This window comes from Capricornis sumatraensis, chromosome 13, assembly GCF_032405125.1.
Source record: "Capricornis sumatraensis isolate serow.1 chromosome 13, serow.2, whole genome shotgun sequence".
Taxonomy (NCBI): domain Eukaryota; kingdom Metazoa; phylum Chordata; class Mammalia; order Artiodactyla; family Bovidae; genus Capricornis; species Capricornis sumatraensis.
This window is the reverse complement of record NC_091081.1, coordinates 48,797,993-48,815,993: the sequence shown is the minus strand read 5'-3', so window position 1 is coordinate 48,815,993 and position 18,001 is coordinate 48,797,993. Positions and strand designations below refer to the sequence as shown.

General features: G+C 35.9%; 1 protein-coding gene across 2 annotated transcripts in view; it reads right to left on the bottom strand.

Moving 5' to 3' along the window:
- The window catches only part of RNGTT (RNA guanylyltransferase and 5'-phosphatase), a 232,855-nt gene that overhangs the window by 139,359 nt on the left and 75,495 nt on the right, over positions 1 to 18,001 (bottom strand). For both annotated transcript variants that reach the window (XM_068984909.1, XM_068984910.1), the window contains exons 9-10: positions 12,032 to 12,167; positions 3,010 to 3,081 (exon numbers count right to left, since the gene is read on the bottom strand). In XM_068984909.1, coding sequence (XP_068841010.1) covers positions 3,010 to 3,081; positions 12,032 to 12,167 — 208 coding nt within the window. The remainder of the gene's footprint in view (positions 1 to 3,009; positions 3,082 to 12,031; positions 12,168 to 18,001) is intronic.

Genomic DNA, 18,001 nt, shown 5'->3' with positions numbered 1-18,001 from the left:
GACATTAAAACCAATGAAAAATAGTAACAGGCACTCAATTAATACTTATTGAATGAATGATTATAAACCTTGAGATGAAAACTATGAATTCGTCATTTTTACAGCAAAATATGGATGAATTTCCTAAACAAGACACAAAAGCACAAACTTTGACATCCGGTGACTTTGATTTCACTAAAATGAAAAAAGTTCTGTGCCTCAATAGATACTAATTTGGAAAACATATTGTTTGCCACATATATAACTAAGAAAGGATTAGAATCCAGGAAGGATAACTATTAGAAGATTATTTGAACTTACAATTAAATCACAAAAGAAAAATTCAAGCAAGTAAAAATAAACATGAAATATGCTTAATTTCAAACTTCCCTAGTAGTCCAGTGGTTGGGAACCTGCCTGCCAAAGCAAGGACAAGTGTTAGTCACTCATTTGTGGCCAACTCTTTGGCGACCCCATGGACTGTAGCCCAACCAGGCTCCTCTGTCCATGGAATTCTCCAGGCAAGAACACTGGAATGGGTTGCCATTTCCTTCTCCAAGGGATTTTCCTAACCCAGGGATCAGAGCGGGTCCTCCTGCATTGCAGGCAGATTCTTTATCATCTGAACCACCCACCAGGGAAGCTCAGGAACATGGGTTCAATCCCTGGTGTGGGAAGATCTCACATGTTGCGGGGCAACTAAGTCTGTGCACCACAACTTCTAAGCCAGCACGCTAAAGACCGTGAGCCGCAACTACTGAAGCCCTCACACCCTGCAGTCCACACTTTACAGTCCACACTTTGCAACAAAAGAAATCATTGCAATGAGAAGTCCGAGCACCACAACTAGACAGTATCCTGTTCCACTGCAGCTAGAGAAAGCCTGCACCCAGCAATGAAGACCCAGGGCAGCCCAAAACAAATAAATAAATAAGTAAAAATAAAAATTTGAAAATTAAAAAAAAAAAAAAAGAAATATGGTTAACTTCACTAGTAACCAGGGGAAAACAAAACTATCCAGTTGCCAAAAATCTTAGTCTGAAAATATCAACTGTGGTAAAGTGGCACAACTACTCCTGAGGGGAATTTAGCAGCACAACAAAAAAGCTGTAGTCACCAATGTAATCAGAATCTCCATGATGTAGGGATGAGGGACTGCCTTTTTTACAGGTGATCATGGCTTCCCCAGTGACTCAGATGATAAAAAATCCACCTGGATTCTTTGACCTGTATTTGGAAGACCTGGATTCGATCCCTAGGTTGGGAAGATTCCCTGGAAGAGGGCATGGCAACTCACTCCAGTATTCTTGCCTGGAAAATTCCATGGACAGAGAAGAGAAGCTTGGCAGGCTACAGTTCATGGGATCACAAAGAGACATGACTGAGCAACTAAGCACAGCACAGGTGATCATATCCCAAGAATGAGAGCTGTCATGGAGAAGCCTGGACACACATGCACAATAAAAGGTATATAAAACTGTTCCATGCAACAGCAGCCTAACAGCAAAGTATGGAAACCCAAGTGTCCATCAAAGAGGGGGAAAAGATGAATGTTGTTTATTCATACAATGTAATAAAATACTAATTAATTAAAGTGAGTAAAGGTATTCAAAACATTCATGGGAATAATAGTAACTTCAGGGTAGAAGCTCCTTCTGGATAAGGGGGGATCATGAATGGAATGAGAGAGGTTTACATAAGAAACTTCTACTAAATCTGTAATAATTTATTCCTTATTAAAAAGAAAATGGAGTAAAACTGACAATGTTAAACTTCAACAAAACTGGGAGCTCAGTACATGAGTATTCCTCATATTATTCTCCATATTTTTGTGTACTATAAAATTTTTCATGTTTTATTTTTTAAAAAGAATTAGAAGGCTGTTGTCTCAGACAAAGCTCCCGGGCTAACAAGTGAACCTGCACTGAACAATATTAAAGCAGAGCTCATTATCAAGAGGCAAAGGAGACAGTGTGCCCCCAATCACAAAGGAACGAGGCCACCCCCACTCTTTACATCTCATTATGGTCCACTGAACATTATCCAAGATTGGCGATGAGAGTAAGTCAATCTTGGGATGCATTATTCTTGAGGAATATAGGAATCAAAAAGAGAACAAAATTAAAATTTGGTTTCTGACCTTCAGTTTCTTAAATTTGAAACTCTGTTTGAAATAGAAATTTAACAAAAAATGAGATATGTAATTGAAAATTTCTGAGAAAAAGTAATCTGGATTAATACAATCCTGAATCTTAATACTGTAATTTAAAATGTATATCTCCCAAAAAAGAACTTTTTGAAAATTTTGTTACAAATCTTCAAAGACTTAAAATTTAATACTTTTAATCCCCAAAGCCTTAATTGCTTTCAGCCTGGTCTGAATACTAAGTGATTATGCAATGTGAATAAAATATGTAGAGGAACAACTATACCTTTTCATGGATATACACTATTGAGAGAACTTCTGCATTGACAGAAGTCATCTTGTACTGCCTAAATAATTTAGTCATTATACCATAATTCAGCATTAACAGGCAGATTATAGGTAAGTCTAAAATTGCAGGAAATAGGTAGAGAATATAATTCCTACTTTTTTATTTATTTACAAAAGGTAGTTTTACACTTTGTTTTCTTTCTGTATCTTTCTGCCTCCATATTATACAATCAACACTCATAGTCAGTTTCTCTTTTTTAAGTGATAGACGGTAATAAAATTTGGAGACTTTTTAAAATCCAGTATAAGATAGCTAAAATTGACAATTTTCCATTTTACAAAATACTGTCTTATTTTATCACAATTATACTCACTTGACGTTCCTAAAGACTCCAAAGACAAGAAATGTGCAAAATGTTAGGTAATAAAGAGAAAGAAAAGGAGATGTAAAAGCATTAACAAGGTGTCAAATGAGTAACTTGATATATTAGTCATTTTTCTTTCCTACTATCTCTAAGGCAATAATCCTTTTTATTTGTTAAAAACCAATTATCTCATTGACAATTTTTATTTTATAAATTATAGAAAGTACTTACATTGAATTTAATTATGTCATATATTAAGTATCTAGGAACGGCCTGTCCATTAACTCTGTCAATAATCATTTCCTTGAAAGAGAAAAAAAAAGGTAAGTTTATTCATATTTTAATAGCAATTTCTTCGGTTTGATTAAAATATAACAGTCATACAAAGTAGTACATAAAACATAAATATACAACTTGATGAAATTTCAAAGTGTACACACTTATATACAAAATCTATAGAATGTCAGCACCTCACAAAGCCCCATCATGAATATATTCTGTGTTGCAATAAAATCATGACAATACTTCATTATTTTTTTATATGTGAATTACTATGCTACATTTCATGGTGTTTGGATTACTAAACAACTATTAGGAAAAAGAGACTACAAATTTTTAATTCCAAATATCAGGAACATTTAAAAAGTTAACTTTGTTAAATCATAGTTTGTTCTACGTTGTGTCATATGCCAATTACTTTAATCATAAACCTATAGGTAATAAATGGTACCCTTATTATAGATAAAATCTCCATGTGACCCACACAGTCTTTCTTGGTTCCATATCCCTCTACTCTCATCAATGGAACAGTGCAAGAGAATATGATATCATACTCCATTAAGTGAAAAGAAGTTAAATTCCGCGCACTGACAGAAAAGAGATAAAGGACACTAAAGGGAAATTATAGGCATAAAAGTAAAATTTTTTTAATTTTATTTCTTAATACTAGGTTTTAACCTAAAATTCTTTTTCTTCCCTCATATTCTTCCTAGGAAAGTAAGCAAGCTATTTGTTACCTAATTTCACGATGAAATATTCACATACAACCATCTAAAATTACAAAGAATACATTGATTTAGGACAGATATATTTTCCAGTTTTAAGGAATTATTACCAATTGGTTTCTTTCTCAAATTTTGTTTGCTGCACTACTGACATTTATTTATGGTTATCATCTTGAATGTAACATGACATAAATCACTTTTCTTACTTTAAACTGCTTACTGAAATATTTTTATTTAAGTATCTGAGAATTTTATGAGCCAACAAGGTAGTACCAATAACAGGTTTCAATTAATCTTTTCAAAAATGGGTGGATGGAAGTTAAGTGGACGTACAGGTTCAAAGAACAGACATCACAGAACTTCCCTCTCAAATTACCTGATGAAATGAGTAAATATGTATATTCTTCAAACATTAAAAATAACAAAAAAGAAAGTCTGTTATCAGCAAACAAAACAAGTAAAAAGGAATAAACAAACCAGTAAACTTTAAAAACTGACAGCCATGGAAAACTACCAAAATTCTGGTAAAACAAAAAGGCACAGCAGGATTCAGCCCCAAGCCCACTAAACCCCCAAAAGCCCTATTCATAAATGACAAATTCTTGATAACTGTCACTATTATACTCAAATATAGAGAAGCAAACTCAGTGGTTGTTCTTGTCTCAGAACACTGTAATAAAGGCTATAGGACTCCATGCTGAAGAAACAATCTGAGTTACTAGAATAAACTATGGCTCCCAACTAGCTGAAGAAAATTTTCACCCACAGTTTTTAAAAGAGAATAGAACCCAGGGATTCTAACAAAAACCCAATACCTAGGCTGCATTCCTCCCAATAACTTCTTCATCACAATGTCACCCATCCTCACAGCTGTCACTATTGCTCTAGGATACAGAAAAGTGAGTAAACATAAAAAAAGTTTAAGCCTAAAACTGAGGTAAGAAAACTGAACTGCACTGTTAGTGGGACTGTAAAATGGGGCAACCAGTATGAAAGAAGTACAGCAGTTCTCTCAAAAAATGAAAATTAGAACTACAACAGGACCCAGCAATCTCACTTCTGGGTATACCTCCAAAAGAATTAAAAACAATATCTTGAAGAGATATTTATACACTCATTGTATATATCAGCATTATTCCAACAGCTAAGAAAAGGGACCCAAATGTTCATCAACAGATGAATGAATAAACAAATGTGGCATGGACAGATAGTGGAATATCATTCAGCCTTGAAAAGGAAATATATCACATGCTACAACATGCATAAACCTTGAGGCCATTATGTTAAGTGAAATAAGCCAGTAATAATAAGAAAAATAACACATAATTTTACTTATATAAGGTATCTAAAGGATTTAAATTCACAGAAAGTAGAATGGTGACTGTCACAGGCTGGGGATAACGAGAAGCTGTTTAACTGGTAGACAGTTTCACTTTTACAGGATGAAGAAGGTATGGAGATCTGCTGCACCACAGTGTGCATATAGTCACCACTACTGAACTGGATCCTTTTTAACCATACTTATAAATAAAAATTTAAAATAAATAAATAAAATCTAGTGAAGAAGGGAAAATAGATTTTCTCCTATGATCAAATTTTAGAAGCAGGGCCTAGATTTACCCTCCTGCATGAAACAACCTAAGAATGAAAAAAGGGGTAAACAATCTAAAGTTCAGTAATAGGTAGGACTTACAGTTTCAATGGCTCACAGTCAAAGATGATGCTAAAGACTTGGCATGGCCGAGATACAAGGAATATTAAGTTGAGTACTTTGGCAATATTAAGTTGAGTACTTTGAAGAACCAATGAGAGTTTTAATGAGAGAAAATAACCGTGGAAAACTTGGGGCCTTCAAAGCTTATCTCAAAGATAACCCATTCTTTGAAATGCTTTTAGATAAGGCCCAGTTGTTTCTAATTACCATAGAACATCTAGGTGACAAAATGTTCTGGAATTAGCAGCAGTGGTTGCACAGGGCTTCCCTAGTGGCTCAGCAGTACAAAAGCCACCTGCCAAAGCAGGAGAGGCAGGTTGGATCCCTGGGTTGGGAAGATTCCCTAAAGAAGGAAATAGCAACCCACTCCAGTATTCTTGTCTGGAGAATACCAGGGACAGAGGAGCCTGGCAGGCTACAGCGCATGGAGTCACAAAGAACAGAGTCAGACACAACTTAGTGACTACACAACAGCAACAAAGTGGTCACACAATCTTACAAATACAAAAAACCACTAACACACTTCTAGAATGGTGAATTACATTTCAACTTTCTTAATAAAGTGAAATTTGAAAAAGAAATCCAAAAATCAGTTTTTAAGATGAAAGGAAAAGGAATGTCTGACACATAGCCTATAGTAAATGTGAGTTATATATGTGTTGATTATACACATTCTATACATATAGCCATAACAAAATAATTAAAAGGAAACACATCAAAAGGTTAAAATTTAATCTTGATAGCTGAGTTTTCTATTTTATAACACACAGACTTTCTAAAGTTTTAACAAGCATGCATACACTTTTATAAAAAATTAACAGATGAAAAGACATGTCATTTTCCCAAGATTTTTGTTATTAACTTTAATGATTAACTGTTATATTCTCCTGTTATCCTCAGTATAAAATTGATTGAATTTTACTTGTTTCAAGTGAATTAATGCCGTATTTCTAAACTCCAGTTTTCCACATTTTGTAGGTCAAAGAACATTAATTTAGAGAGCAAAACAAAGCCTCAACACTCATATCTGACAGCCAGACAATTAGGTAGTTTGAGTTATTCTTGGATTTGGAATTTTACAAAAACAATTTGCAAATGAAAATGTAGAAGAAACAGGAAACTAAAGAGGGCTGTTTTAATTAACTAAGTGGAAAAACAGATATGGTAGCTATAATTCTGATCCAAGTAAATGACATAATGAATCATATTGCTATTTTTAAATCTCATAAGAGTCTATTATGTTGCTCTCAGTTATCCAAGTTTGGGGTGAAAATAAATAGTATTGCTAAGTTAAATCTGCAGAGGGTTAAACATCTAAATTTTAAGCATTATTTCTACCTGGAATACCCTTGGCTCATGTCCAACCAAAGTCTCTTTCTATAGAAATCCTCCCATAATCTAATGCCAAATCCTCTATAAACCATCTTTAATTACTAATTAGATATGATTCATTTCTCCTCTAAACCACCCTAGACTTGTTTTAAATACCTAGCATCAGATTATTGTTTTATTATTATTTTATTCTCATTTTTATTACTGTTTTATTCTTCACCTATCATTCTCCATCCCTCCCCAAAGAAGTACAGTGTCTCCAAGGTGAGGCCTTCTCCTTGATCTTCTAAGCACTGCCTGCGCTCTTTGGCACGGCACATGACAAAAATGAAAAACTACACTAAACTTTGGCAAACCCTAAAACTTAAGTCTTTCTCTTCCTTTTATTTCATGAATCACAATGCTAAAAAAAAATGTAACTTAGATAAAATGAATAACAAAAATCAAAATAAATGTTCTTGTTTTTCCCATGAACTAAGTACCACAGCTGTGGTGTTTGTGATGCAGATTATGGACAGCACAACTCCAGAGATGCCTGTCACATCAACCAGGACAAGAACGGTGCACCCTGGAGATGTGCAGTGAACAATATTTCCGATCTTATGCAGTGGCTCTGTCAACCACAAGGGGTGTGTGTGTGCACATGCACACACGCACACACAAATACGTTAAAAAGTTTACGTATACATGTAAAGTATTTTAATACACACACTGTCGTAGGAATGAAAATTTACCAGTAGCCTCACAGAGTATGCAGTATAGGTGACTCTGTGACTATAGTTACTCTCTGTTCAGTCTCTGTTTGCTACTCAGTCTCAACCAACTATATGAGTTTCTTTCCTTCTTTCTTAATCTTCAGTACCTGGCCCAGTCATCCTCTCAACCTGGACTGCTACCAACACTCATTAGGCCCCATCGAAAACTTTCTTTGATCTTATGTCCACTGCTCTTTTCCACACAGCCTCAAACTCTCACTCTCTCTAGGTCACATTCTCGACCTTCTAAGCACTTAAAACTATACCTCACAAGTGACTAATTCAAACCATCTCATTTTCGAATCACAGTCGTCCATCTTCTGGCCAGCACAAGCCAATATAAAACTGGTAAATTTTTTAAAAAGCACATGAGATAGGGGCAATAAGCATTCAGGTAACTTAGAAAGTGGTACTCCCTCTGTTAAACAAATAAATACATATTTTATGCATGTGGTTTTCATGAGGGTATTTCTATCATTGAGAGTTTAAACAAACATTCACAAGCTACTCCCTAGTCTTCCAATACCTACCTGCTAGTACAACTCCAAACTAGAGAAGCGAATTTCATCTTAAGACAGAAAGCATTCTCATTCAAATTTCAGAGACTATTAGTCAGATATAATTTAATCCACCTCGTGAAAAAGGTTTAATGTTGAAAAAAATGAAGAAATATTAAAGAACATGAGTAGTATCTCGGTAGAAAAGAGACTTAAAAGTTGTGGTAAGTCATAAGAAAGATGTAGAGTTCCTTTTCCCTCCAAAGAAAAATAGTGAAGGTGTGGCAGACAGATAAACCACACAACCAAACAGAGCAAACAGAAACATAAATAGTGCAGAACCAAGCCTACCCGGATCACTCTGCAGAGAAAACTACAAGCGACTTGTTGTACAGAGTGTAACATACTAGTTCAGCCTACCTTTTCAAATAGCCTTGTTCACCCAAAGGCTAAAAAAAAGAATAAAATCTAAGTGGTAGACTTCAGAAGAGCCAGAATATTGCGTATTCTTGCACTATCAGACATTAATTTGTATGCTAAAGTTATAGCATTTAAGTCAACCTAAAACTACCACCGGAAGTCCTAAATATTAGCAGAATAGGAAAGTGGATCAAGAAACAAAGATATATGGAAATCCTATAAATAATTTTTAAATGACATATGTAATTTAAAAGGAAAAATAAGATTGGCTGACTGATGCTGGGGCAATAGCTTAGACATTGGGAAATACATAAAACTGTATCCCTACCTTATTTCTTTTATCAAAATATATTGTGGATAGATTAAGTATTTAAATATACAAATGAAATCATAAAAGTATCAGAAGGAAATACAGGTGAGTATTATAGTAATTCTTAAGTAAAAATATCTCTTAAAATGGCACAAAAGCCAAATATTAAAAACCAAAGTGTTTAACCACTATATATTAAAAAGATAACTAATAAGAACCTACTGTATAGCACAGGGAACTCATGATCTACTGGAAAAGAATCCAAAGAACAGTGGGGTGTGTGCGTGTGTGTGTGTTTGTGTGTACAGTGGGGTGTGTGTGGGGTGTGTGTGTGTGTGTACAGTGGGGTGTGTGGTGTGTGTGTGTGTGTGTGTGTAGCTGATTCACTTTGCTGGTCACCTAAAATGAACACAGCACTTTCATAATTTACCTACATAAATTTATACTTGTGCCACAGAAAACACCAGAAAAAATTTTAAAACATCTTTTTATAAAATATGGATCATAAAGCAATATCCCAATAAACAAAACATCTTGTAAACCAGTAAGAAAAAGATGAATATCCAATAAGAAAATGTATAAAAGATCTGAATGGGCAACTCACAAAAGAAATACCCTATCTCTGTACCATACTAAATACAGTAATAAGTGAAAAATGTTAAACCTCCTTAACAGTTCACATAAATTAAGAGGTAAATATCACTATGTATCAGACACTATTGTCAGCACTTTATAACCCATCCAACTGAATCTTCACAGCAGCACCAAGAACTTAGCCTAACTTCATTACAGATGAGGAAATCAAGTAAACCATAGGAGGGCCCTCATGTCATAACATATGGAGCCAATCAGGCACCATCAGTTAGAGTCAGGGCTCTTAACCACTGTGCTATATATTATCCCCTAAAATGAAAGAGTCATTTAAAATTAGAAGATTTTAAATTTTCAAAACCCATTTACATATGGTAGGCAGAACCATACATGTGTTCAAACGTTCTGGAAAGAAGAGTGGTAATCATACATGCCAATGTTTAAAATGGGCAATGCTCTCAAAACCAGCCTAGTCCCCACAGTACAGTATAGCCTGTTACTGACCCTTCCCTGGAAGGACTGCTCCTCTTGCACTCCAAGTGGTACCGCCAACAATGAGCTCCTGGCCTCCACCATCACTCCTCCTTGCATTTACACGTAACTCAGGCCAGGCCCTCTGGAATCTTCCCTGGGACTGATATATGGATACTAGGAGAAAAAGTTCCCTTTCTGCTTGGGTTGCAATGTAACTCACCTCCCATGTGGAAGGAATCTTCATGCAGTGAGAACAGACAAGTAAAGCAAACAAAGAGAGAGAAAGACAGTGCCTGGCCAATATCACTTGAGTCCTCAGATCCAGTCTGAAGCAAATCAAGCTGAAATCTAATTATTTGTGACAATTTCGTTCTTGTTTCCTTAGTTACTTTAAGATGGACTTCAATTACTTGTAATCAAAAGATTTTTAAATGCATATTAGTCTCATTTCTAAGAATCTTAATTATAAAACTGCACAACTGTGAAAAGAAAAAGGTATAAGGATATGCATTCTAGTGTGTCTTTTAATACAAAAAGCTACCAAAACGTCTAAATGTCCACCAAAAATGGACTGGCTGAATTAATTATAGAATTGTTTGCAAACTGGCCTGATTAGAGTCACTTGGACACTTGTAAAAATTAAAGTTCAAGAGGAAGCTGACAAATGAATAATTCCAGTTGATTTGTGTTGTTGTATGGCAGAAACCAACACAATGTTGTAAAGTAATTTCCCACCAATTAAAAAAAAAACAACTACCTTGGCCCTAGGGAGAGTCTAATTCACTAGGTCTAGGACAGGCTATCATATTTTTTCCACTATTATTCCCTATCATTTTCATAATCAAGATAGTTTGAAAACCCAAAATTACAGTGTTTACATATGTAGTGGCCTATTACTCAGACTTTTATATGAAAAAGGTCCAAAATATATTGCTAAGTAAACAAAAGACAAGTTACAAAACACATTCAGATCTTTTCATACAAAATTATGTAATAACTATCCATGCAGGTACATATTTGACCAAAGCACTCATTTTCAACCAGAGCAGAGGTACCTGTACTCAGAATCTTACTGGGACTAGAAGGATTCCCAGCTTCCCCAGAGATCCTGATACATATACTGTTTAAGAATCTCTGTTCCGAGTTACTATTACTAATATGAACATGAATCCTTCAAAAGCAGGTGTCAGACTGAACGTTTTGGCACAGAGGAAAGAAACTCTGGAATAACGTTTATTAAAATGATAACAGAAATTACTTCAGGAGTGGGTATTCAGCTGATTTTTACTAACTTTTTTGTACTGTTCTGTATTATTTCAGTTTTTGTTTACAATGAATTAATAGTTTTAGAATCAGGGAAAAGAAAGCTATTCATATAGGAGAAAGATAAAATACTTTTAATCAAGTAATTTTATAATTATTAAATATAGATTTTCTGGATGGGAAAATTCTTAACAGTTCCCAAAATTCAAATGTAAAAGTACAGCGGGTACTTTCAAAGGCACGATCCTCTTTCAACAAGAACTGTCAGTCCATATAGTTAAAGAACCAAGGGAAAATGTGATATATCATCATGTTCGTGCTCAGTCACATCCAACTATTTGTGACCCGATGGACTACAGCCTTCCAGGCTCCCCTGTCCATGGAATTTTCCAAGCTAGAATAATGGAGTGGGTTGCCAGTTTCTCCTCCAGTGGATCTTCCAAACCCAGGGGTCAAACCCACGTCTACTGCACCTCTGGCACTGCACATGGATTCTTTACTACTAAGCCATCAGGGAAGCGTGATATGTCATATCACACAACTAAAATTTGATCAACAAGTAAAACCGTAAAATAAAATGACTCTTTTTCAAAAAGTTTTTTTCAATCACAAAGAACAAAAAAATTAAGATTTAATTTTGCTTGCTTACTCTGTATCTAAGGCAACAATCAAGTGCCAGTAAGTGTAGGAAATGAAATAAATGAAATTTAACATCTTAGTAAAAACTAGATTCAATTTTTCAACTGTCAACTCTACATCAATAAAAAGAAGTTTTAAAAAACTGGATCAGATTCTAAATTTCATGCTTAATTATTAAAAATATACGTTTACCTCCACAAGAAAGAAAAATAGCAATGTTTGATTTTTTTAAAAAAGATAAAAATATGACTTACCCCATCTAACAGAGTATTTGATAAATGCATACGGAGGTCTTTACGAAATGGAAATTCCAGATTTGAAACATGAAACACTGAATTATCTCTATCAACCATAAAAACTTCATTTGTGCCATCAATCAACATCATATACCTGTAAATGAAACAGTAAGAAAGTAATATTAACAGAATAATTCAAGAATAGGGTCATAAGAAATAACAATTAAACTGTTTTTCCTTAGACTTGCAATAGCTACCTGGAATAATGTTCAACAGAGTGCCCCCTCCACCATCATTCAGATTAAAGTACCATAAATAATAAATTTTTTTTTAAGTTTTTGCTTCCTATAAAAAACACAGGGTATATAGAAATCAAAACTTTTTATGAAAACAATGTGATATTCAAACGCAATCTCATAACCCATCTTAGGAGAGACACATTCTCTAAGTTTTATTAAACTTCAGACATCAAAGTTTATAAAACACAAAAACACACATATATGTAATTACTGCATTTTACCAGCTCAACAGCTATATGGATTAGGTACTGCTGTCTCCACTTTGCAATAGGAAAAAAGAAAGTAAGTGATCAACAAATGCCCAGACTTCAACGTATCCTGGGTCCCTTCTACCATACAACAATAAGCAGAACAGGTAACCCCTTTCGTTGGATTAATATGATGATAAAACCAGATCCCACCATTTCAGGGACAACTATCATTCATTACTATCGAATTAAAATAATTTTTAACACAAGTTCATAAAAACTTTCATTAGTCAATCATTTCATTTCAGAAAGTGAAGAAAACCTAAAGAGCCTCTTGATGAAACTGAAAGAGGAGAGTGAAAAAGTTGGCTTAAAGCTCAACATTTAAAAACTAAGATCATGGCATCCAGTCCCATCACTTCATAGGAAATAGATGGGGAAACAGTGGAAACAGTAGTGACTGTATTTCTGGGGGCTCCAAAATCACTGCACATGGTGATTGCAGCCATGAAATTAAAAGACGCTTACTCCTTGGAAGGAAAGTTATGACCAACCTAGACAGCATATTCAAAAGCAGAGACTAATATTACTTTGTCAACAAAGGTCCGTCTAGTCAAGGCTATGGTTTTTCCAGTAGTCATGTATGTGAGAGTTGGACTATAAAGAAAGCTTAGTGCCGAAGAATTGATGCTTTTGAACTGTTGTGTTGGAGAAGACTCTTGAGAGTCCCTTGGACTTCAAGGAGGTCCAATCAGTCCATTCTAAAGATCAGTCCTGGGTGTTCACTGGAAGGACTGATGTTGAAGCTGAAACTCCAGTACTTTGGCCACCTGATGTGAAGAGTTGACTCATTTGAAAAGACCCTGATGCTGGGAAAGATTGAAGGCAGGAGGAGAAGGGGATGACAGAGAATGAGATGGCTGGATGGCATCACCGACTCAATGGACATAGGTTTGGGTGAACTGCAGGAGTTGGTGATGGACAGAGAGGCCTGGCGTGCTGCAGTTCATGGGGTTGCAAAGAGTCAGACATGACTGAGCGAATGAACTGAACTGATCTTCCCCGGTGGCTCAGACAGTAAAGAATCCACCTGCAATATCGGAGACCTGGCTTGGGAAGATCCCCTGGAGAAGCAAATGGCTACCCACTCCAGTATTCTGGCCTGGAGAATTCCATGGACAGAGAAGCTTGGCAAGCTACAGTCCATGGGCTTGCAAACAGTCACACATGACTGAGCATCTTTCATTTCCCTTCACTTCATATACATTAAAATGACTTTGGTCATTAGTCATCCTTCCAATGACCAAGTTACTGTCAATACATTTATTGATGTATTGATATAAGTTACTGTCACTGACTCCCAACTAGTGGATCATCAAGAATGGAGCACTAGTGCACACCATATAAAACAATGAAGTCCAGATGAATTACTGACAGGCTACACTACCAAACAGATAGCAGCAAGATTTGGGGTAAAAATGGAGACCGTATCCAGGCACCAAACTCTTCAAAGAATGAGAAAAAATTGACAGCAATTAATTAGAAAGTTGAAAGGCATGAGCTTCAAAGGAACAGAAGAATCACTGTGTTGTCTGGTTTGTTGTTAAATGAAACAGTGGAAGAATAATAGTCCCGATGTACCACTGAGAATGGAAGGAACGTGGATCAAGTCGGTCTAATCTCCTACCCATGAGGCAGATGAAAAAAAAAGCAGCAACAACAGAAAGATGGGAGCTGAATCAAGTTAAAGCTAGGGGAATAGAAGAAACGTTCAACTGAAGATGTGGAAGCAAACATACATGGAGGTTATTATACCAGAAGACAATTTGTTTCCCATAAACAAGTGTTCTAAGAAAAGAGAGAGATGTGCTCAGTTCAGTTCAGTTCAGTAGCTCAGTCGTGTCCGACTCCTTGCGACCCCATGAATCACAGCACGCCAGGCCTCTCTGTCCATCACCAACTCCCGGAGTTCACTCAAACCCACGTCCATCGAGTCGGTGATGCCATCCAGCCATCTCATCCTCTGTCGTTCCCTTCTCTTCCTGCCCCCAATCCCTCCCAGCATCAGAGTCTTTTCCAATGAGTCAACTCTTCACATCAGGTGGCCAAAGCATTGGAGTTTCAGCTTCAGCATCAGTTCTTCCAATGAACACCCAGGACTGATCTCCTTTAGGATGGACTGGGTGGATCTCCTTGAAGTCCGAGGGACTCTCAAGAGTCTTCTCCAACACCACAGTTCCAAAGCATCAATTCTTTAGCGCTCAGCCTTCTTCACAGTCCAACTCTCACATCCATACATGACCACTGGAAAAAACATAGCCTTGACTAGACAGACCTTTGTTGACAAAGTAATGTCTCTGCTTTTGAATATGCTGTCTAGGTTGGTCGTAACTTTCCTTCCAAGGAGCAAGCATCTTTTAATTTTCATGGCTGCAATCTCCATCTGCAGTGATTTTGGAGCCAAAAAAAATAAAGTCTGACACTGTTTCCACTGTTTCCCCGTCTATTTCCCATGAAGTGATGGGACCAGATGCTATGATCTTAGTTTTCTGAATGTTGAGCTTTAAGCCAACTTTTTTACTCTCCTCTTTCACTTTCATCAAGAGGCTTTTTAGTTCAGGAGAGGAGAAAGGGAGGGCTGGTTTAGGGAACAGAAGTGCGTGACAACAGACTGAAGAGCAGCAAAACAGACCAAAGGGGCAGACATTTGGGGACTGGACTGGAAGCATGCTGATATTAGTGTTTTCAAAATAATTGGTCCCAGCAGGCCCCTGGGGAGGAGGTGGAGGACTCCTGCCCTTGCTACATATTAAAAGAGCGGCAGCCCTAGGAGATAAGGATTGTGAAGACTCAGGCTGCACTTGGAAAAAGAAAATCAGCCTCCGTCTAGACTGACAGTGCACCTGAGAGACTCAGACCAACTGGAGGGCCAGCGGACTGGCCAACAACAGCAATACGTAGCTCCCAAAGCCCTCCTGCAAGTGCTTTCCAAAAGCTGCAGCTCCTGGTAGAATCTAGTCTTCTTGAAGAAGTCAACCCTGCCCTGGGTGGTGATTCAAAGAGAATTTAAATCAACATAATAACAGGTCGAGTAAAAAGCCTTCTGATACCTGTAAAAATGGTACTGAAGGCACAATCTATCATATTGTTTAAAGACCTAGGCCAGCATTGTGCAAAGTTTATTATTAACTTTTAGTATTTCCATGGCAAAATAATCAGGAACACTTAAGGTTGTAAGAAAACATACAAGGAATTACTCAGTTTTCCAAGTTATTAAACTTTTCCTCCAGTTTAAAAAAAAAAAATAGAAAAGCCTATTAATTTAACTTAGCCCATTATTTCCTAAACTTATTCCTGATATCTGTTAATATCTGCAGAACTAGTATTCCATATTCACAATCTGAGAAAAGCTGGCTTAAACTAATGAATTTCAGAATTCAGAAAAAAGAAATAGTTGCCTCTTCTGATCATATAATGACAACAGAAATTATATCTCCCTTTTTGCTGGTTGCCCAGAAGTTCAGAATTAAATATAATGTTAAAACAGAGTAAGTATTAAATCCTAGGGTGCTGGTACATTTGTTTTTTCTGTCATAATTATTCTCTATTCATTTTTTAACACATTTGGGATAAGTATACACACACATAAATATGTATGTATATACATCTTACTATCAGACTTTGCTTTTTACTTCAAAATACTATCTCTGTATACTTATGCATAAACAGGTTTAAAAGACCAAGGAAGAAAGGGCTTTAGAAGATGGAATTCACTATAAAAGACTGCTCATGGGAAATTCAGCATGCATCTACAGATATATTGTAGAAATTATTTAGTAGTTGATATTCCAGGATTCTTCTGCACATATAAATTTTCAGGCTTTAGAACAAAAGTTTCTGGGATGCAATTTCTGGTTTGAATTCCAGTCATTTCAAATTACACATTCTTTTGTTATGTGACATCCACAAAATGTAAGAAGTTATTTCATGTTAGGGAAGAAATAAGGAATGTGGAAATATTTTCATATCACTCCAAAGTCTCTGAATGAATAGATTCTTTAAAAAAAATGAAACCATCCCAAGTACCATCAGATGCTGGCTTAGTACATAATGATGGTTCTACCTTCAGTGAAAATGGATCACTAATGCAATATGATTCCTTATTAATAATGATGTAACTTCAATTGCAAAACTAATATACAGGATTACTAAATTATTTGTATAATATCCATTCTTATTAAAAGACAAAAATTAGTAAGAAGTTTCACTGAACTAGAAGTAGAAAGCACTGATTCATTTTTTATATTAAAGTATATATACCAAAGCCATAGTTTACAGAACTGAACTGAACCAAAGCCATATAAATAACAGCAAAGCCAAATGCAATCGTTCACTCATTGAGGCCATCCCACAAGGCTTGCATGATCTTAGTTCCATGACCAAGGATTGAACCCATGACCCTTGATGTGGAAGCTCAGAGTCCTAACCACTGGACCACCAGGGAAGCCTTGCATAAACTGTTTCATGGTAAATATCCTTCGAGTCACTGAGATGTGAGACAGCTATTCAAGTAAAACCACCAACTGCATATTAATACAATTCAGGAAGTACATAATTAAAGAAAAGGAAAACCGATTTAAAAAATTGGTAACTAATAGCATCTTAAGAATTTTAATTCACACTTCTAATACTTTCAGAGTAAAACTGTCTTTAAACATCTTATAATTTAAATTTATCACTAATATCCATTGATACAGAAAGAGATTCACAATATATTAAATGAAGAAAGAGCACCTTAAAAATCAGAATGTATGAATATGAGGGGTAGGGAGTTAAAACTCTGAATAGCAAAACAGACAGGAAAGTCTATACCAAAATGGTAAGAACTTTCATCTCTAGGTAGAATTATTAACGATATTTGCTTTCCTCATTATACTTTTTTGTACTTTTAAGAAATTTTAAAAATATAAGCACATATTGCTTTTTCAAGCCAGGGTGGGGATGAAAATTAAAGCTACAGAAAAAAAAAACAAAAGATAGAAATACAGTCTAATTACAGTCTAAACATTTTTCCTTTGGCAATAAAATGTGATGTGATGTTAAACCTCGGTCCGACTCTTTGCAACCCCATGGACTATATAGTCCATGGAATTCTCTAGGCCAGCATACTGGAGTGGGTAGCCTCTTCCCTTCTCCAGAGGATCCTCCCAACCCAGCAATCGAACAGGGGTCTCCTGCACTGCAGGCGGATTCTTAACCAACTGAGTTATCAGGGAAGGCCAGTCATACCACAACAGCTTCAAAATTAGCAGGTATTTATCCTCTCTTATATAAAGCACTCAAAGTGGGTAATAAAAACAGAAAAGTTGACTCATTTCACCATCTCTATCCACTTTTACCAATTCCCATCAAACTAACTATAGTTTTTTCTTTTAAAAGGATTAACCAATTAATTTTTTAAAATACTTACTAAAGGGTCAATCAGGCATCAGGCACAGATG